Source organism: Mercenaria mercenaria, chromosome 2, assembly GCF_021730395.1.
Source record: "Mercenaria mercenaria strain notata chromosome 2, MADL_Memer_1, whole genome shotgun sequence".
Lineage (NCBI taxonomy): Eukaryota > Metazoa > Mollusca > Bivalvia > Venerida > Veneridae > Mercenaria > Mercenaria mercenaria.
In genome coordinates, this window is record NC_069362.1 from 112005272 (window position 1) to 112028858 (window position 23587).

A 23587-nucleotide genomic window follows, 5' to 3' on the forward strand; every position below is an offset into this window, starting at 1 on the left:
AGTATCTGGCTGTAAGTAGACAAGAAACAAATCACAAATTATCACATACATGTTACAGCGCATTAAAACAAAATAGCACATAGGTACTAGCAAATAAAAGGAAAAAGTAATGTACCACATACAGATTTAAGCACATTGAAAGCAACATAAAACAAGATTAGCTAACACTACACAAAAATAAGAAGAGTCACATTTTACAACATGCATTTAAAAGAAAAACAACATATAAGAAGAAATCATATACATGCTAAAGGGAACATAAGAACTACTTAAAGCAGCTGAAGAAAAACATTTGCATCATCAGCATATAGCATTCTGTAACTAAAACTAAAATAGGAAAACAAGGGTTACACACACAGAACTAAAAGTACATTTAAAGACATCAGAAACGTAAACAACTTAAAAAAGTATTATGACAGGTTTGTAAGTAGAATTCCAACTGCTGAGACAATAAGTCACTGTCAAAGGAAATATTGGAGCCAGGAGTCAGCCAAATTAAAATCAAAAGCACACAGAGATCGCAAGTATGACTAAAAACAAGTCGGAACGTTTTAAGAGTCTTTCTCTGAATTCATCTGGCTTTGCACCATTGCGTGGGCAGTGTTTCGGGCATGACCTCAAAAGATTCCGAACCCTGCTAGACTTTTATAAACGTTAAAAGGCAAATATTTCAACAGCCTATTTTTACCACAGTTACTGTGATATGCTTTTCTTTTCATTGTCCTAAATAAAGAACTCGATCTCCAGTCTATTTGCACTTCCATGAAGGTTTAATATTACAAATCAGAGCAAGTGAAATTTGACTATGGACAAGTGGATTTTTAAGTGTCCGTGGACAAGTGAAAAATGTAAGGATACCCACACCCCTGCCCTGTCAGTCCATGCATCACTCCCACCCCCCCCCGCACCACACACACACTTTTCTTCCCTATTTACCGTCTGAAAAGTATCATATTTAATAATTATAAATCTAATCCCATTTAAACAATTCCATTAGCACCTCTATAAAAATCTCTTACACTATACGATATACAAGATTTGAAACAAACACAATTCTTTTGAAACAGTGTGTATGTGAGAGAGAGAGAGAGAGAGAGAGAGAGAGAGAGAGAGAGATGGAGGGAGAGAGGGTTGGGGGTTACAGAACTTCGAACATCGGTGGTATTAAATAATTTCTTATATAATAATATAATAATTTTGACTTTTATACTGAGTTATTTTTGAGGGTTTATCCAGATTTTTGCAAACATTGCTATTTACATAATATTAACATTATGAAAAAAATATTTGACTGTAGTGGGCATACATACAACATCTTGTAAAATTAATGACAAAGTTTGAAGACAATACCGCTTATAAAGTAATGTTTACAATAATCAGAGCATGTACATGTCAACTCATTCATTTCTATAGAATACTAGTCAGTTAGGTGTTTATCCGTCACGCAATTTCGTGTAAGTTAGGTTTTTATCAATTCCTCATGTAAACTGAGTTCGGTTTATCAACTCAAAGTTAGGTTTCTATCCCTTTTCTCGCTGTCAGTACATCTGAACATTTATTATGTCAACATGTAGTGGGTTAACAACATAGTGTAAACGGGCCTATAAAGCAGTATATTTTTGCTTTCAAACAACAAAATAGTCGAGGCATCAAAAGCATATAAGTATTTTTAAAGATTTTTTGTAAAAGTTTTCATTGAAAAATTTGCCTTGTTCGTCGTTTTTCCACCTGAAAACACAAGGGTTGATATATTTAACATGATACATTTTGAAATAAATATACACTTGATCAATGTAGATAGATATAACAACAGAAACATTCCTTTATACATCGTAATTACACAGAAAACAAAGTTGTATCCGCTTTACATCCGCCATGTTGGCACTGAGTTAGGGTCGCTGAACAGAGTTAAGATTATCCGGGTACATAGCGTGGTATTGTTAACATGTTTATATTAATTGCTTAGTATCAAACATACAATCAGTGTTAACGGTATTATATATCAGCTACGCATTGTGCACATTCAAATGACAGCTAAAACAGGACCACACGTCATATTAGAAATTGTAAATACATATTTAAGGTGTGGTTATTATAGGTTTAAAGCGTTTTGCTTTAGTGTTGAATAGGGACATGATCTATTACGTCTGTGACAGGGCAGTTCAGGTAATTGATTTTATATAATTCGTCATCACTACTATTAGTTTGAATTTATTTCGTTTGTTTTGTTCAATGATTTTATATAGGTTCAACGACATTTTCCTAAAGTATTTCTTATGTTTTTAAAAAGTATGCGCTGATCAAGCACAGTGCTAAAGTATAAGGAAAAATATTTGTCCATGCCTAAAGTCGTAAAGTTGAGCTATTAAATAAAATGTGAGCGCTTTCTGCCCATTCATCCATCAATTACATTGTTTTACTTTTAACACTCAAGATATCCCATTTCTTGATAAACTTCTATAAAACGGATAAAGAATGTATATGATCTAAAGATTTAAGATAAGTTCAATAGGGGATAGGACTGATCTAATAAAATCAACTTACTGTTTTGGATAAATTGCAATACTAGTATTTTACATTCCTACCTAAAAAGAGGTCTTCATAGCTTCATAGTAGCTGATCATTTCTCCTGGACTGGCAAGATTACTTGAAGTAGCAAAATTACATTGGCAGCACATCAGAGGTCATTGGAACAATCTTCACGATACTTATTTGAAATAGATGTCGTTGCAGGACAAAGTTTGTAGTGGACAAGTTTACGTTAACAATGATAGAGCTTTGTCTGAATTGCTTAATTTCGCACTAAGAAACCTAATGTCTTGACCATCTTATGAAATGTATAGATAAAGCATATGGCAACATATCTGAGCTGAATTCTAAGCATTATCGGTCCATCACAAATGTCCAAGTATTTGTTCAAGAATTTATTTTATTTTACCTAAGCGTATCAGTAAAATTTCTACAATTATTTATAGGAAGTTAATTTTGTACTTGTATTTGTGTATCACTTTAACTAGCAATAGTTTCTGTATTTTACACTTTGAACTCATAAAACTGAGGCTACAAGTCATCATGATCCTTTTTTCCATTCACAACGGTATCTTAACAAACAAACATCAAAATTTTAACAAAATGCATCTACATAGATAGTTTGAAGCATGCAGTTAATACATCTATTTAGACATCTAAAACAAAATCAAATATTCTGAGTTTTTCATTATTTTGATTTAGAGTTAAATATGTTTTATTTGAATTTTATTCTGAACAAAATTTATTTTTCAGCCGGCTTTATCATTCGATATTCAGTTAAATGGTGAACAATTCCAAAAAAAGCTTATCAACAAAAAATAACAGGAAGAAGGCGTTTTTCTTAACTCTTGTGAGTGTATAACGTATTTTCAAACAATGGTCAAAAACACCAGAACAGTTTTCCTTTTTATGGTTCTTATTTATCTATGTACCAAGTACGGAGATTTGAAAAAACTTAGCGAAGAAAGCATAGACTTTGTCTGTGATTTCAATAACAGAACTTTAAAACTAGTCATAAACAATGGTTTCAAAGACGAACAGGTTATAAAATGCTTAGAGGCTTATAACACTTCAGAAACATTAATCTTTAGCAACAGTAGATTGAAGAGAATTCCAGAATATCTAGATATACTAAAAAGGCTTGTGAGTTTAGACTTATCACAGAATGAAATAACCGCTGTTTCATTTGATACATCGCAACAGATGTGTCACAATTTAAGACAGCTTGTTCTGGATGACAACGATATTTATGTATTACGAGCAGGAAATCTCGATTGTTTAGAATCTCTAGAGAAACTTTATCTTGCTAACAACAACTTATCACTCATTGAGAACGGGACGTTTAGTGTCAAATTAAAAGCGTTAGATTATGTACATCTTGTTAATAACAGTCTGACAATTGTTGACTCCAGTTTAATTAGTAAGGTTTTATTGTCTAGTAAGACATATATTAGAATAAACGCTTCACGAAATAGAATAACTGGGTTTACAAATTCCGTTAATATCACCATAAACGACATTGATAAATCAACTGTAATTGGTATCGTTCTGACTCATAATAATATCACAACCGTGGACACAAATTATTACTTTAAAATGTTTTCGGTAACACATCCATTTCCACAGCTGCTTAACTTGTGGAACAGTGCATTCGATGCACGTTTTAACCCTTTTATATGTGATTGTGCTCTCCTGCCTCTAGCCTTAGCGCTTAGAAAGTTTTATACAATCGATCCAGATAATCCAGTCTTTTCCATAACGTGTGGAGTTCCTAAAAGTTTGGAGGGAATGATGGTTCGCAAGGTACAAGCTGACCAGTTTAACTGCTCAGTTACTCAAGATTGTCCAGATTGCTGCACTTGCATAAAAACTATTGCTATCGGCCTCATCACCGTCGACTGCAGTAATACATATCATGCAGGTGACCTACCTATGACATGTCCGGTAGCAGATACGCTTAACATTGATATTAAATCCAATGACATGATTCAACTCTCTTCAAGAGCATATCTTTACAATGTGACTGTATTTGATGTCTCGCAATGTGCAATTGCTGATATAGACCCATCCATCGTCAAAACTCTAGAAGGCGGAATTAACCGATCAATATTTTTACATGATAATAATTTTGAAAATATTCCAAGAACATTTGAAACGTTTGCATTTGCTAAAGGACAAGTTTTAACCATCGATGGAAATCCATTCACATGTGACTGTCATACACTTTGGATGAAAAAATGGCTTCTGTCAAATAAAGAGCACGTTTACAACCAGTATAAAATTATATGCGCAACTGGAACTGGTAAAGGTAGAGCAATGATTGAAGTTCCAGACAATAACTTTGTGTGCCAAAGAAGTCTACCTTTCGTTGACAAAGTATTCATAACAGTTGGATCGCTAATTGGTATTATTTTACTGTTCTTATTTGCAGCCTGCAAAAGAAATAGCATTCAAGTTTTTATGATATCAAATTTTAATGTATGCAAAACCACTTGTCGAAAGAAGATACCCCGGAGTTTGCCTTACGATATCTTTATAGGGCATTCACCCTCATCCGAAGACAATGAAAAAGTCTTAGAAATTTATAATTATCTGACAGGTCAGGATCCGAAATATGAGGTGTACAGGCAGGAAGAACAGCGTTCAGGTGAATTATTATCTTTTATTAATAATGTGATTGAATCTAGTCATATAACTATATTCGCCATCTCGAATGAATTTTTGAGAAACTCTTTGAATATTAGTCAATTCCGAGGGGCCGACATGAAATACCGTGAAAGACAAATAAATACAATGGTGTTAATTATATTAGAGGATCTAGATAATAATATTGTTACCTCGGAATTGATACCATACTTGGAAGCGCGTGTATGTATAAAATATAGTGACAGACATTTTTGGGCGAAACTTTTAAACCGTCTTCCTATTATGATTTCACCCGATAATGATAATGGAGAAGGAAGGCCGCTTCTGCTACCAGAGTAGTTTTTGAAATGGAACTGTAGTTTGTTTGTGCACAGGCTAATACTTAACGTAAAATATAGCATATGAAGATGTTGGTTCGCAAGGTCCAAGCTAACCAGTTTAACTGCTCAGTTACTCAAGATTGTCCAGATAGCTGCACTTGCATAAAAACTATTGCTATCGGCCTCATTACCGTCGACTGCAGTAATACATACCATGCAGGCGACCTACCTATGACATGTCCGGTAGCAGATAGGAGAAACATTAATATTAAATCCACTGACATGATTCAGCTCTCTTCAAGGACATATCTTCACAATGTGACTGTATTTGATGTCTCGCAATGTGCAATTGCTGATATAGACCCATCCATCGTCAAAACACTAGAAGGCGGAATTAACAGATCAATATTTTTACATGATAATAATTTTGAAAATATTCCAAGAACATTTGAAACGTTTTCCTTTGCTAAAGGACAAGTTTTAACCATCGATGGAAATCCATTCACATGTGACTGTCATACATTATGGACGAAAAAATGGCTTCTGTCAAATAAAAAGCACGTTTACAACCAGTATAAAATTATATGCGCAACTGGACCTGGTATAGGTAGAGCAATGATTGAAGTTCCAGACGATAACTTTGTTTGCCAAACAAGTCTAACTTTCGTTGACATATTATTCATAACAATTGGATCGCTAACTGGTATTATTTTACTGTTCTCATTTGCAGCCTGTAAAATGAATAGCATCTTAGTTTTTATGATATCAAATTTTAATGTGTGCAAAACCACTTGTCGGAAGAGGATACGCCGGCGTTTGTCTTACGATATCTTTATACAGCATTCATCCGAAGACAATGAAAAAGTTGAAAAAATTGATAATTATCTGAAAGGTCTGGATCCGGAATATAATGTGTACAGGCAGGACGAAGGAACTCCAGGTGAATTATTATTTAATATCAATGATGTGATTGAATCCAGTCATGTAACTATATTCGCCATCTCGAATGAATATTTGAGAAACTCTTTGAATATTAGTGAATTCCGAGGGGCCGACATGAAATTCTGTGAAAGACAAATAAATACAATGGTGTTAATTATATTAGAGGATCTAGACAATAATATTGTTACCTCGGAATTGAAACCATACTTGGAAGCGCGTGTATGTATAAAATATAGTGACAAATATTTTTGGGCAAAACTTTTAAAGCGTCTTCCTATCATGATTTCACCCGATAATGATAACGGAGAAAGAACGCCGCTTATCCAACCAGAGTAGTTTTTGAAATGGAAGTTTAGTTTGTTTGCGTACATGCATAATGCATAATCGATAGTTACAAACGCAAATTGTTTGTTTCAGATACTAACTTAAAATGAAGAAAGTCCTCATCAATATACTTTTCGTGTTTTCGCTGTAAACATTGGTAATATGAGAATGACTTTTGTAAATCATTTTTGTATTATATTCGATATTTTATCCTTTCGTAATACGTAAATGGGCATGGCGCTTTATGCGAATTTCCGAAGTAAATGTGCTGTTTGTTTACAAAAAATATATGACAATGCACAATTTCTGCGGTTTACCTTTAATTGTTTATATAAAAGGAACTTCCGCGTTTTTCCGTTTAATTGTTTATATCAAAGGAGCGCAACAAAAATATAATATTTTTGTATTTGTAACTTTAATATCATATCACTATTCTGCAGATTAGCAAGTTATCAATATTTGACTGTTTCAAAGACTTTTTTTCTAGATTTTAATTACGCATGGTTATCATACTGCTTGCACATTGTATATTTGACGTTTTAACTGATGCAAATTTATTACATTGTATATTTTCATCACAGCTTTTGATTTTGTAATGGTTCTTTGGAAACTGTGTCCACATTTCTGACTTGGTACCATTGGTTTTGTCAATCAAAATTGTCGTGTTTTTTCGAACGACAGTCTATGGACATACGTTATAAGACAATGTGAAAAAACAATTTTTACTAGACTACATACTTACTATATAATTTGTACTAGACTACATACTTTACTATAGAATTTATACTACACTACATATTTCACTATATAATTTAACGTTAACTACATACTTACTATAGATATAATTTCACTATACGATAAATATGTGAATGTTATGAGCACTTAGTTTTCATGACTGTTCCTTAATGGACAGACACAGCAATTATTTGCTTTCTTTCGTATACCTTTTATATTTCCGAACGTCGGAAAGTGGACGAAGCTATAATGTATTTTTACAGTTGTTTCATTATTAAGAAGGGTAGCTCATTTATTTACTTTGATATCGTACGTATACAGCTGTGATGTTTTGTTGATCTGACTTGCATACTGAACGTTAGACAATTATATGAAAAGTGCCATAAAACATTATATTCTGCTCTTCCTCTATAAGTATAATATCTTACACCACATATAAAAATTACGCCTTGGTCAGATTCTTGATCTGACTTTTTGTCACAACTGATAGCAACTTCGCTCAGTTTTTTAGCGATGACAAAAACAGTATTTTAGTCTATAAGACGTCCTCATTCTAATACCTTAAGTTGACTGTGTATAATAATGTAGAGGCTAAATGAAACATTAAATCTTATTTAAACCTTATTAATTAAAATCATTGTTCTATTTCATGAATAAGATATCTGCAAACCTGTTCAGTTACAGAAACATAACGTGCCTTGTTACAGTTGTATAAAGATGCCTATTACTTGGAATTCAATCACTGTAATCATTATTGTTCATGGAGTCTATTTATGTTTGAATATTTTGAACTTTTTAACGGCGCTTTATTTAAGATGAGTATAACGTTTACAAATTATAAGAGTATATTTACTGATTTCAGCGGATGCGGCATTTGAAATTCCCAAATGTATCTAAATGACAAAACATTATAAAACCATTTATTTTAACCAATCGTGACAGTGTTGATTGTATTTTTCTTTTTTATTAAATCAAATAAATATTTTAAAGAATTTTACTAAGTGTACTATCATGTTTAATAGACAAAGTAGTACAAATACAATGCCTGTAGAAAGACAATGCTACAATGAATGAATGGTAACAGTTATGCAAAAAAAAAAAAATTATGCCACTATTATCTGTGTATTGTATTGTTTAAATGTCGCAAAATTGTATGCTTTGTTAACTTTTATGTTTGTAATATTTCGCATGTAATTGTCTGATTGTCAGATTTATCAAGATAGCTCTTTAAATTTATATTCATCCTTTCGTCTTGCAAAAGTATTTCAATGCTTGAAAACTTTAAATCGGGTTTTACATGCACAGAGATATAATATTATTTCAAAACGTGCATGGTTCGAATGTTTCAAGGCTTAAAGGCCTAGATCTTGGCAGTGAGCCAAAGGATTTCTATCTTCATTAGCACAGTTTGGGGCTAATAACTGTCACAGTATGGTTCCTATACACAAATGTCATTGTTTATTTGAAAGTGTCATTTTACCTCATAAATATATCAATAACAGTCTATTTTTTATGAATATTTGACAACTTTAAACGTTATACCCATTTTTGGAAAAAGAAAAATATTTGTTGATTAATTTAAAACATAATGATAAGGAACTTCTAGAGGAATAAGTTACAAATTTCGTTTAAAAAATGAATACCGAATATACATTTCAGTGTTATAAAGTAAAACATGAAAAGTACACTTTACGCAATTAATTATTGAAATTCAAAATTCAGTATAGATCGAACACAATAATTTTATTTTATCCAGTCATATTATATGCAGATGAATAATGAGATTGCATGTAGTACTATATGAAAAAAAATCATTATAATTATGATATTGGAAGAAATCATTGAGTTTTCTCTTTACCTTTGTTCATTTTTATTATTTTTATTGTTGTTAATATTATTACTATTTTCTATCATTGTTATTAGTAATAATAATAAAATATCAACATTTTCAGAGGAAAAGTTAATTTCCTTCAATTCCTCTGCATACATCTCCATAGCCGAGATAGGACCACTGCTTTGCTAATTGCCTTCTAGTTAGGTACTGTTACATAAGCAGCAGATATGGCCGCCTTTAAGACATTTGAATAATATTTCGATAAAACACAACTTATCTTGTTTTTTGTTATTAGCTCACCAGAGCACAAAGTGCTCAAGGTGAGCTATTCTGACCGGTCATTGTCCGGCGTCCGTCGGCGTCCGTCGTGCGTCGTTCGTCGTGCGTCAACATTTGCCTTATGAACACTCCAGAGGCCGCATTTGTGGCCCAATCTTTATGACACTTGATCAGAATGTTTGTCTTGATGATTTCTAGGTCAAGATCGAAACTGGATCATGTTGGGTCAAACACTAGGTCAGTAGGCCAGATCTAAGGAAAAGCTTGTGAACGCTCTAGAGGCCACATTTGTGATCCAGTCTTTATGAAACTTGGTCAGAATGTTTGTCTTGATGATCTTTAGGAGAAGTTTGAAACTGGGTCATGTGGAGTCAAAAACTAGGTCAGTAGGCCAGATCAAATGAAAAGATTTTGAACACTCTAGAGGCCTTATTTGTGACCCAATCTTTATGAAACCAAGCCAAAATGTTTGTCTTGATGATTCCTAGGAAAATTTCGAAACTGGAGTATGTGGGTTCAAAAACTAGGTCAGTAGGCCAGATCAAAGGAAAAGGTTTTGAACACTCTAGAGGCCTTATTTGTGATTCAATCTTTATTAATCTTAGTCAGAATGTTTGTCTTGATGATTCCTAGGAAAATTTCGAAACTGGATCATGTGGGGTCAAAAACTAGGTCAGTAGGCCAGATCAAAGGAAAAGCTTGTGAACACTCTAGAGGCCACATTTGTGACCCAATTGTTATGAAACTTGATAAGTTTGTAAGTTTTAATGATTTCTAGCAAATGTTCGAAACTGGGTCATGTGGGGTCAAAAACTAGATAAGTAGGCCAGATCAAATGAAAAGCTTGTGAACACTCTAGAGGCCACATTTGTGACCCAATCTTAATGAAACTTAGTCAGAATGTTTGACTTGATGATCTGTAAGAAAAGTTCGAAACTGGGTCATGTGGGGTCAAAATCTAGGTCAGTAGGCCAGATCAAATGAAAAGCTTGTGAACACTCTAGAGGCCACATTTGTGACCCAATCTTTATGAAACTTGGTCAGAATATTTGTTTTGATGATCCCTAGAAAAGTTCGAAACTGAGTCATTTGGGGTCAAAAACTAGGTCAGTAGGCCAGATCAAAGGAAAAGCTTTTGAACACTCTAGAGGCCACATTTGTGACCCAATCTTTACGAAACTTGATCAGAATGTTAGCCTTGATGATTGCTAGGTCGTTTGAACTGGGGAATGTTGGGTCAAAAACAAGGTCAGTAGGCCAGATCAAAGGAAAAGTTTGTTAACACACCAGAAGCCACATTTGTGACCCAATCTTTATGACACTTGGTCAGAATGTTTGTCTTGATGATCCCTAGGACAGTACGAAACTGGGTTATGTGGGGTCAAAAACTAGGACAGTAGGCCAGATCAAAGAAAAATCTTGTAAACACTCTAGAGGCCACATTTGTGACCCAATCTTTATGAAACTTGATTAGAATGTTAGATTTGATGATTTCTAGGTCATCTTGAAAACTGGGGCATGTCGGATCAAAAACTAGGTCAGTAGGCCAGATCAAAGGAAAAACTTGTGAACGCTCCAGAGGCCATATTTGTGACAATCTTTATGAAACTTAGTCAGAATGTTGGTCTTGATGATCTCTAGGTCAAGTCTGAAACTAGATTATGTTGGGTCAAAAACTAGGTCAGTAGGCCAGATCAAAGGAAAAGCTTGTGAACACTCCAAAGGCCACACTTGTAACCCAATCTTTATGAAACTTAGTCAGAATGTTTGCCTTGACGATCTTTAGGAGAAGTTTGAAACTGGGTTATGTGGGGTCAAAAACTAGGTCAGTAGGTCAGATCAAATGAAAAGCTTGTGAACAATCTAGAGGCCTTATTTGTGATCCAATCTTTATGAAACTTAGTCAGAATATTTGACTTGATGATTCCTAGGAAAATTTCGAAACTGGATCATGTGGGGTTAAAAACTAGGTCAGTAGGCCAGATCAAATGAAAAGATTGTGAACACTCTAGAGGCAACATTTGTAACCCAATCGTTATGAAACTTGATCAGAATGTTAGTTTAATGATTTTTAGGTCAAGTTTGAAACTGGGTCATGTAGGGTCAAAAACTAGGTAAGCAGGCCAGATCAAAGGAAAAGCTTGGGAACATTCTAGAGGCCAAATTTGTGACCCAATCTTAATGAAACTTAGTCAGAATGTTTGACTTGATGATCTCTAGGAAAAGTTCGAAACTGGGTCATGTGGGTTCAAAAACTAGGTCAGTAGGCCAGATCCAAGGAAAAGCTTGTGAACACTCCAGAAGCCACATTTGTGACCCAATCTTTATGAAACTTGGTCAGAATATTTGTCTTGATGATCCCTAGAAAAGTTCGAAACTGAGTCATTTAGGGTCAAAAACTAGGTCAGTAGTCCAGATCAAAGGAAAGGCTTCTGAACACTCTAGAGGCCACATTTGTGACCCAATCTTTATGAAACTTAATCAGAATGTTAGTCTTGATGATTGCTAGGTCAAGTTTGAAACTGGGGAATGTTGGGTCAAAAACTAGGTCAGTAGGCCAGATCAAAGGAAAAGTTTGTGAACACACCAGAAACCACATTTGTGACCCAATCTTTATGACACTTGGTCAGAATGTTTGTCTTGATGATCCCTAGGACAATACGAAACTGGGTTATGTGGGGTCAAAAACTAGGTCAGTAGGCCAGATCAAAGGAAAATCTTGTGAACACTCTAGAGGCCACATTTGTGACCCAATCTTTATGAAACTTGATCAGAATGTTAGTCTTGATGATTTCTAGGTCAGCTTGAAAACTGGGGCATGTTGGCTCAAAAACTAGGTCAGTAGGCCAGATCAAAGGAAAAACTTGTGAACACTCCAGAAGCCATATTTGTGACCAATCTTTATGAAATTTAGTCAGAATGTTGGTCTTGATGATCTCTAGGAAAAGTCTGAATCTAGATTATGTGTGGTCAAAAACTAGGTCAGTAGGCCAGATCAAAGGAAAAGCTTGTGAACACTCCAAAGGCCACTCTTGTAACCCAATCTTTATGAATCTTGGCCAGAATGTTTACCTTGACGATCTTTAGGTGAAATTTGAAAATGGGTTATGTGGGATCGAAAACTAGGTCAGTAGGTCAGATTTAATGAAAAGCTTGTGAACACTCTAGAGGCCTTATTTGTAATCCAATCTTTATGAAACTTAGTCAGAATATTTGTCTTGGTGATTCCTAGAAAAATTTCTAAACTGGATTATGTGGGGTTAAAAACTAGGTCAGTAGGCCAGATCAAATGAAAAGATTGTGAACACTCTAGAGGCCACATTTGTAACCCAATCTTAATGAAACTTAGTCAGATTGTTTGCCTTAATGATCTCTAGGAAAAGTTTAAAACTGGGTTATGTGGGGTCAAAAACTAGGTCAGTAGGCCAGATCAAATGAAAAGCTTGTGAACAATCCAGAGGCCACATTTGTGACCTAATCTTTATGAAACTTGATCAGAATGTTAGTCTTGATGCTTTCTAGGTCAAAGTTGAAACTGGGGAATGTTGGGTCAAAAACTAGGTCAGTAGGCCAGATCAAAGGAAAAGTTTGTTAACACACCAGAAGCCACATTTGTGACCCGATCTTTATGACACTTGGTCAGTATGTTTGTCTTGATGATCCCTAGGACAATACGAAAGTGGGTTATGTCGGGTCAAAAACTAGGTCAGTAGGCCAGATCAAGGAAAAGCTTGTGAACCCTCTAGAGGCTACATTTGTGATCCGATCTTTATGAAACTTGGTCAGAATGTTTGTCTTGATGATCCCTAGGATAAGTTTGAAACTGGATCATGTGGAATCAAAAACTAGGACAGTAGGCCAGATCAAAGGAAAAGCTTGTGAACACTCTAAGGCCACAGTTGTGACCCAATCTTTATGAAACTTGGTCAGAATGTTTGTCTTGATGATTTCTAGGTCAAATTCGAACTGAGTCATATGGGGTCAAAAACTAGGTCAATTTGCCAGATCAAAGGTAAAGCTTCTAGAGCTATTCATTCCACCTTTGTAGGACGTTGCCGGGGATCGAACGCACGACCATCTGCACTCAAAGCAGGCACTCTATCAGTTAGCTACTGAGGCAGTCTCACTAAGTACGACCCAGAGCACAATTTTGTAACAATAAAACTTTGTCAAGATGGGTATGGGAGGGTGTGCAAAGCAGGCATTTCAGGGACCCAGTCTAGACCGAAAGCCTGAAAGTTAAAGCCGCATAACGAGATACATGTTGAAGAAAACTTCGTAAACTTCTCTGAAACACTCGTGATAAGTAGCAAGTTATTATTATGTTTTTGAATTAGTACACTTGACATTTTTGCATTATTTCCTCTATTTGTAAGATATGACAAAACACAGCTAAGGATCGTGTGGTGAAGACAACTAAGCGATACGTAGAAAATTACATGTACAATATGTTTCACTAAATACTATTTCAGCCATGTTAAACGATGGGACAATGACAAAAAAGGAAAGGTGCACATTCGCTGAAACTTATAACACGAATCAAATAGGGGTCAGCACTTAACGTATACCATTTATAATTAAAATCACTCACTGGAATACACCACCATAATACATTTACATATTTATGAATCAAGTGTAGCGGAAGACGTTAGGACTTAGGACTAATAGTGTTCGTTCTATCCGTCTTGGGTTCAAACCATATTACTCTTTCTTGTATTTGTTCCTTTTCCATCCTTTAAACATCGTTTTGATGCCTTAATTTGTTAAATTATTTTCTTATCCATCAATTAATTACAACAAATATGTTTGATTTAAAAAAAAGGATTAACTCTAACAATTATTTGAGATCCAATTCTTTCTTGGTGTACATGGTATCTTTTTAATTTCTTAAATTTGCTTTAATGTGTTACATATAACTTATACATACGTACATGTATGTTATATAACTGTATTTCTCAGAGCTTTACCAGCAGATGGTAATTTTAAAATAAGTTCAACACAGACACTAACGTGTTTGTACACTAACGTGTTTGTGTGTTGTAGTACATTTAATTTTTATCAGACTGCATTTAAATCATATAAAACATTTATTTTGTCTACAAACGATAGATATCAAAAAGAAAAAAAAAATCATTATACATTGTAGGTCCAATTTCAGTTTTTTAAAGTAAAGCACTCGTACCAATGGATATACCAAATTTCAAATTGTATATTGAATTGTACCGAACGAAAATTACTCCTGTTTCAATACAAACATAGTCTTAAAGTATTTTTTTAATTCTGAAAATTAATTGTGTATGGTACACCTTAAGGTATTTACAGTTCCTGAGTACTGTAAACTACAGAATGAGAAATATAGTAAGTTTGCCATGTAAATTAAATGAAACTGTAAAGTTCAGGGAACTTCAGCATATTGTCCCTAAGAAGGTTTACAGCTTCTACACAGATTTACAGGCTCTTATGGCTTCCCTGACGAGTGTAGATCTATTTTCAGTCACTGAAAAGTATGAAGCTACTTTTTTAACTTTATATACTATTTTTACAACATTTTTCAAATGTTTAAAATACTTTAAAATCTTCGAAAATCTGCAATTTTATTTATTCAACTTATATCTCAATATATCTCAATATGTTATCAAAGAACTTGCTGAATGGGTTAACATAAGCTGCCCAAATAAGTATCAACTGAATTAAGTTCTTTTGCTACTGTTACTAATTTTCAATGTTCTTAAGAACCTATTAATCACATCCCGTAAGGTTTTCCTCATGTAAAATGCTTTACAATTATAGTGAAAATAAAAAAAAATAATGCCGATACATACATGCAAGTAGTTTTTCAGTGGTACATCTCCAAACGACTTTCTTGTTCATGACCAGCTCGCAGCCATAGCGCCTTTTGCATAGCAGTCTTTAGACCACTTACATTAGTTGATATGTTTATATTATTTTACGCATTTAAGTAAATTTATGTTCTCTTACGAAATAAATTGTTTTAATTTTGGTGGGTATCGTCTTGTCTAACATAACGCCTCACTGCTAATCCGCACCTGTATTTGTATTTATAGTCGTATCGGTTCAAATACTAGTCTGACAAGTTTTAATCCCACGGGATTTTCATGGGCAAATTTAGTGCAGTGACAAGTACATTCTTTATCGGAAATCCGTAGAGGACAGATCGTTTACAAAAATTTAAAGAAGATTACGACGGAAAACTGCAGCGCTACTGTTTTGAGAATTCACAATTGAGATGAGTATACATTATATATTTTCTTTAGATGTCTGCACTTATAATTTTGATTGCTGAACTTTCTGTTTATACGGCATTTGAATATGTCCTCTGGAAAGTAATGGAGACACGTGTTCATCGTACAATCAGCAAGATATTGGTTATTTGGTTTTATTCAATCACTAACTGAATCAGTCTGAAGTGAATTTTAGTTAAAATTAACAGACATAGTGAGCTGACAAAACACGGGTATGGTCGAGCGTTTTTTTTTTTTTTGTTTGCATGTACATGCGCAAAAATGCAGTACGTTAGTTCCTGTACATTATTCTCGGTCATTATTATTTATGGACTTTAATCATATGTACAATATGCATGTACTGGTTTCACCCGAGGTGTATTGAGGTTTATGCATTTCTAACGTACATTGTTGCGGAAATATTTTGTAACATGATTTAGTATCGCTGGGATTAATCAAAGAATTTTGCTTTGTAGCCTAATATAATTTCAAAAAAAAAAAAAAAAATACAAACTATTATGTCATTAAATCAAATAGAAATATACATTTGGTTGTTTCTTACCAATTGTCAAAATTATACTTTAAATATCTTGCTTCAAATGATAAAAAGCATGCTGCATAGTCTAGTTACAGCTTAACAGATCCGATGAGAAAGGAGCGACATACAATTAATTGGTTCCATGCCGTTTTCAACAGTATTTCAGTCAGATGGTTGAAGTGTTCGTAGAGACTGCACATAGGAAAATTGACGCAGTTCTAGCCTGTACGCTTTGATGCGGATAATCCATTACGTCAGCAACTGTAACACCAGCATTAACACGGTCAGTCTCTGGTATAAGGGGCTGCAGAAAACTAATGTCGTCAACCGGCTATTCTCCTTATGTCTTTAAACAGTTTAGCTATAGAAGCGGCGCGGCATGGTCGGGATCGGCAGCTATTGGGACACCTTGTGTTGAAAGGTAACTACTGTACCTGGTTAATTTTATTAGATCCGATTTATCTAGGTCCGTTGCATGCATTACTTAACTGCCTGCATGTAAAAGAATAAGTTATAAAAATGCATTGATATGGAAAACGAAATAATCAAGAAATATCGAAAATAGGTGTAAAACAGAATTGAATCAATTATGAGAATAATGTTGATAATAATAATAATAATTATAATAACAATAGTGATATGAATAATAATTTCAATAATATGAATGCAAAGAAGACGTCACAGGAAACTGTTCAAGCATATTCTGTTTATGACGTAACAAGTCAGTGGCAGTAGGACTCTTCTAATTGAAAGTCTTATGGCTATTGGTTTCCTATTCGTCCGCCCTATCGCCCGTTCGTCTGATGTTCGTTCAAAATAAATAGATAATACATTTTGACTGAAACCTCAGCAAAAGGTTTCATGATGACCCTGGCTTATAGTAATCGAACTATTGGATAATATGTACATGTACCTGAATGACATTGTAACATTTAAAGATATACAATATGTAAAATATGCAGCGAGTTTCATAGATTTTGATACATCTTAAAAATTAAGGTACATAGCAAAAGGTAATTTCTAGCTCTAGACTTTAACTGTTTGTCAATGACCTGCTGTACCTATTGAGTAAACGTGTATTCACTGCATACCTCGTTTTGGCGAATTTTATTTTCATAAAATGTTGAGTGGCCCTCAATACACGTAATGTGCATTTCGGTATGGCATATTGTAAATCTTATTAGTACTAAGATCTAAAATGCATTACATTCGTTGAAATCTATAGTTATCATCTTATGTCATAGAGATCGGTGAGAGCATCTTTGCCTCGTTTCGCATTAGTGCGAAGTACTAGAACCTACAATTTCCTATTAGGTCTGGTATGTTCTGCGCTTATTTTCATAGTTTTCTGCACCTTCGCTCTGCTATGTTGCTTCCAGGCATTTTAGCTGGAGCTTTGTCTTTCATATTTTCTCATCATTTTCATATATACCATGCTATATATTTACAATATGACATAATTTTCATTTGAAAATTTACAATAAAGTCACGGCCTTATCCCACATAATTTTGTTTTGTTTTTGCTATATTACTTGGTACATTCACCTTTGTCTTAGAACCGATGAACTCCCTTATGCAGTCAGACCCGTACTGTAGACAGCCTCCAAAAAATATAACCTGCTTACTATGGTCACACGTCACCTGTCTTGAGAAAATATATGTTTTCACAAATACCGGCATTTTTCAGTCCCCAAGGGAGGTTCTGCAGCCGGGTTTGACTGTATATATATATAAATACCCTAGCACCCACCAATAAATTAAGTAAATTTATGTTCTCTTATGAAATAAATTGTTTTAATTTTGGTGGGTATCGTCTTGTCTAACATAACGCCTCACTGCTAATCCGCACCTGTATTTGTATTTATAGTCGTATCGGTTCAAATACTAGTCTGACAAGTTTTAATCCCACGGGATTTTCATGGGCAAATTTAGTGCAGTGACAAGTACATTCTTTATCGGAAATCCGTAGAGGACAGATCGTTTACAAAAATTCCCTCCCACCCTTCCCATTACAGTAACTTTGTTGTTTTTTAACATATTTCTGCCGTCAAGTTTAATCTGTTTCAGGGTCACAATGGTGAATCATACTGCTGAACCCTGCCACAAAATGTACTGCTGCACCAAACATGTCACGCCGCTTCTGTAATCTATGGTATATTAGAGAACAAACTCTTTACAGTGTGTGTGTATAAACTCAATTTTGCTAGTATGCTTCTGTTGGTACATTTAATCATCATGGAACAATACGGTTGAATGAAACCGGCTTGATTTTTAACTGCATGTATTCATTTATAAACATTCCGAATGTTACTATCTTTTTCTTTTTGGTACTTTGTTTGTTGTTTTCTGTTAAATTTGTTTTGAATTTAAGCACGAATATATCATGTATTAGTGCGGGTTTACTACACAAAGCGATAGCATGCAGGTTCGCCAAATTCTGGCATTGTATTTGCAGAAATATGAGGAGATGGTCTTAATGTCATTTATTCTGTAAAAAACAACAACAAACAAACATAATTGAAATATTTTTGTAGGACATCGTTTTGTACATCGATTTATAATTTGATGACAGCTCATGAACATTACCCAATTTTTTTCGTGTTTTGTTCTGTTTGGCACATTTATTTTATCTACTAGAAACATTGATGATAGTAAATACTCGGAAAGCAGGGGGTGGAGAGAGCCTTTTCGCTGGTCAGAGCCTCGGATTCTCCCTACCTCCCCCCTCTTATATAAAAATATCATAAAAAATAGAAAAGAGTTAGGGTTGGGGCAGCCGGCTCGCAGCATACGATTAACCTGTCTTTCTGGGTAGTTTTAGATGAAATTAAAACAAAACAAAATAATAATTATAATAATAATAATGCGTAAAGATTAAGATAACATGACAAGTATTTGTCATATTACATATGAATTGTCCATTCTGTATTCTGTCTTACTGCATATGTTCATAAATAGTCTGGTATATTTTATGTTTCTTTCGGCATATTGATTGCTTAAGTACATGCATATTTGGAAAGAATTATGATATTTCTGTCTATATATATTTCGAAGGCGTTCTATTGATGCATTGTGTTATTGGGATATTGATTGTTATATGAACAGTAGTTAACCACCATCTTTGAAACCAGTTTAAGTTGTTTGTTTGGTATTAGTTATATAGTAAAGGAAAGAAATAAGGCGTGTATGCGTATATAAACTTGATTTTATTAGTGAACTTACATTATTTGCATTGATCTGATTTCATCAATTTAGAATTATTTTATTGTCGTGACTTAAATGGCGCTTACAAATTGTAATCTTTATTTGGGGTACAGTAAAGAAAGTCTTCTTTATTAAAATGTTTGGCTCAAGTTTATTCTAATTTCATTTTAATTTTTGTCCGTGTTGTGAGCAATATTTAGTGATCCACAAAACATTTTATTCTTGTATACTACGGCAGTATCAAAATAAAAGCTCACTTGTCTAGGTTGACCTTCTCGTATCTGCAACCTCGCGCTCGGTTGGTCATCTCTTATTATTGGTGTTATTGGGCGGGCGCTCTTTAACCGTTAGAGGGGGCCTTGTACCATGTGGTCGGCCATTCACCTGGTCCATGGATTGACTGTGTCTTATATAAACAGGGTTGTTCAACTTATCGGCCATACGATTATTAGTGATCAGTCGAAAGTTGCATTTGTTATATGTACGTGTAGGTCCGTACATAATTTTATAATTTGTGGATCACTTTGCTACAAACCTCTAACACATGGGTTATGTTGAAACAGACATGTAAATCCCCCCTGTTTTCTTACGTTTCCAGTCTGCTGGTTAGCTCAGTCAATCGCTTGGATGGATTATATTATTATTGTAGCATAGTTTGCTATAACCATTCCCTCGCACCGGTCCGTTTGTTCATATATTACATTGAAACAAATTTTTCAATATTTTAATATTTTTGTGCGTTTGTTTGCTGAAGACTTTCTTGACTTACATCAGATTTTATTTTGATCTTGGTGTTATGTTTCATTTAGCATTTACTTAATCTAGGAAGAATATTTTTGTTGATATATCATCTCATGTCATAGAGATGGGTGAGAGCATCTTTGCCTCGTTTCGCATTAGTGCGAAGTACTAGAACCTACAATTTCCTATTAGGTCTGGTATGTTCTGCGCTTATTTTCATAGTTTTCTGCACCTTCGCGCTGCTATGTTGCTTCCAGGCATTTTAGCTGGAGCTTTGTCTTTCATATTTTCTCATCATTTTCATATATACCATGCTATATATTTACAATATGCCATAATTTTCATTTGAAAATTTACAATAAAGTCACGGCCTTATCCCACATAATTTTGTTTTGTTTTTGCTATATTACTTGGTACATTCACCTTTGTCTTAGAACCGATGAACTCCCTTATGCAGTCAGACCCGTACTGTAGACAGCCTCCAAAAATATAACCTGCTTACTATGGTCACACGTCACCTGTCTTGAGAAAATATATGTTTTCACAAATACCGGCATTTTCAGTCCCCAAGGGAGGTTCTGCAGCCGGGTTTGACTGTATATATATATAAATACCCTAGCACCCACCAATAAATTAATTACATTTAGGGTTAAACTTGTGTCTCTGAATGGCTTTTCTTATAAATAAAATAATCATTTTTCATTTAGACTAAGATGTGTTAAAGTGATTTATAAATATGTATTGAATACGTGTAATAACTCTTTAGATTGAATAAGTGTAATTTTAAGTATGATTTAAAATGTTGTAACAGGCTAAACGAAAGTCAATTGATTATCATAAGACATTTTAACATATTAATACAGCAAATTGTGCAGTTAAATGCTGCCGATAATAAGGTAAAAAGCATGGTTTTGTTTGTGTTGTGTTTAACGTTGTTTTTCAACAGTATCTCAGCCATGTTACGGCAGGCAGTTAACTAATCAATGTTTCTGGATTCTGTACCAGTATTAACCTGTACTCAGAACGTAACTGCCAACTTCCCCACATGAATGAGAGGTAGAGGACGAATTATTTCAGCCACAATGTATTTTATAAAATCGTCACGGAGAACATACGCCACGCCCGGGGATCGAACTCACGACCCCGCGATCCGTAGACTCTACCTACTGAGCTGAAAAATCATGGTAAAATGGTACCAGAGATGTATTGTATTTTATCCCATAAGTGCTACAGACATATGATAATCATGGTATAAAATCTAGAGTTTGAAACATTAATATATTAGCGGGAAAAAAAGGCTTATAAAATCTATAACATACGAATCAATGGAATCACAGCTTGTTCGGAGCGGGCAACGCCATTTTATTCCTGATAGGGTCCGTAAGGTAGAAACACTCATCTTTTCTGGGTAAGAAAGTGAAAACAGACTGTACAACCAAAGATAAAGATATACTAATGTCAGTATGTCACAAAAAAGTATTTGAAATGTAAAGCGGTATGCAAAATTTAATGTAAATTTTATGCAAAATTTAATGTAAATTTTTCTAAAACTACAATATGATGTTCGCACGAGTTACGTGTTCATTAGTAAAAATGTCAGATCAGGTCTTCATGAGTGCACAAGTGTTCGATCTTACATGTAAAACAATCCTTTTTATTTCATGTTTTGTATGTGCTGAACCAAATTTTTCATTATGACATTACCAGATATACTTCCATAATTCCCTAAAGAAAATGTGTATAAAAAATTGTGTTTTGATACAAGCCTAATAAAGCCATATAATTACCATGCATAATAAATAATAATGTAAGTGTATTTCATATTCAAAACTAAACCGTTTAGGTTTGTTCTAAATAAAGATAGAGTAAAATGTATTGTAGTTAAAATCAATACAAATTGAATGTTTAAATAGCCGTACAAAATGATAGACTAGTAATTTGAATTTTGGTGTTCATAATCATTAGCTCATACATTTGTTTTTCAGAGTTTTCTAAAATGTTGACATATAACTTTTAAAGTTAATCAACTGTTAGCGTAATCGCCTGTTAAAGTTTTGAACAACTGGGCCGATATTGCCAAGTCATTACTTGTGAAAGACCAGCATGTTAATAAGTTTTTAAGAAGTATATAAAGCATTACTATGTTTTAACGTATTGAATAAATACGAAGAGGTTATACTTATGTGGAATAATTTCACGATAGTACACCCCGAGTGAATTATACACACGCCGTATACTGATTCGTATTGTTGCGACATGTTTAAGGTACTGCTAAATAACATTTTGATTCTAAAATGGCTTTATAATAAATAGTTGATCCAATGTGGTAGCACGCTTTCTCGGCAGCTAAACGGCCCCAAATGATATGTCGACGTAACGTCAATATGTCTTAATGTATGTTTAAAGGAAAACATTCATTGTTTTTTATGTTAGAATTAATTTTTTACCACAGCTGGACAACCACTCGGTATAAGTTTGCCTTGCTTCTTCAATTTTAATGTATTCGAGGAGAAGCCGACACTGAAGGCAAAGCAGGTGGGGTACATTATTTGAATTGTGCCAAATGGTAGAATGAACTGTAAATGAATATGTGTGTGCAAATAAAAGATGATATGATTTAATTGTTTTAGTAGTAATTTGTTAAATAGGAAAGTAAGAAACAAATATATAGACACATTTTATGTACCCATCTTTTGCAGTTATCTGCAAAACTTCAGGTTCATACTGAACACAAATACTTCCCCATCGAATTATCATTATCCATATAAATGCAAAGAGCATTAAACAATCCATATTAGAAGCTTTCTCAAACCTCAACCTTAATTGATTCGTCACCAAAGAGAGTCACTATCACCAAAATAGAAGTTTTCCATTGTTGACAATTCAGTCACTTTACACATGAAAAGTAGTTTTTCAAAACAAATACGTTGTCCCATAAATGACAAAACCTACACATTACAGTAATGAATATAAACAGCATGTGAATAATAACAGTCAAGAGCAATTTTGACACTACTAGCTTTAGGCCATGTAAGTGTATTAAGCTAAATAAAAATAATCCTATTTCCCCATTACCTGACAAGTCTATCATGCATTCATTCTTGAACACTTCACAGGACAGATAGTTATAGTATGCAAACATTGTTTGCTCAATCATTTGTTAATACTTTAATAATTGTACTTAAGCTTATGCATGGTTGACAACGATAACCCATATTGGCGGGTCCTCTTATACGAATTCGAAATTTCTAGA

General features: G+C 34.1%; 1 protein-coding gene across 3 annotated transcripts in view; it reads left to right on the plus strand.

Moving 5' to 3' along the window:
* Positions 1 to 2024: 2024 nt before the first annotated feature.
* LOC123564939 (P-granule-associated novel protein 1-like) overlaps positions 2025 to 23587 on the plus strand; it is a 32019-nt gene continuing 10456 nt past the window's right edge. Inside the window, exons 1-2 of one of the 3 annotated variants that reach the window (XR_008370004.1) lie at positions 2025 to 2166; positions 15675 to 16810. Coding sequence is in view for 1 of the 3 variants with exons in the window: in XM_045358868.2 (XP_045214803.2) it covers positions 3406 to 5514 (2109 nt within the window). In the remaining 2 variants the exon portion in view is untranslated. Of the gene's footprint in view, positions 2167 to 3282; positions 16811 to 23587 lie in introns of those variants that run through there. The other 2 variants (XM_045358868.2, XR_008370006.1) reach the window with 2 other exon arrangements.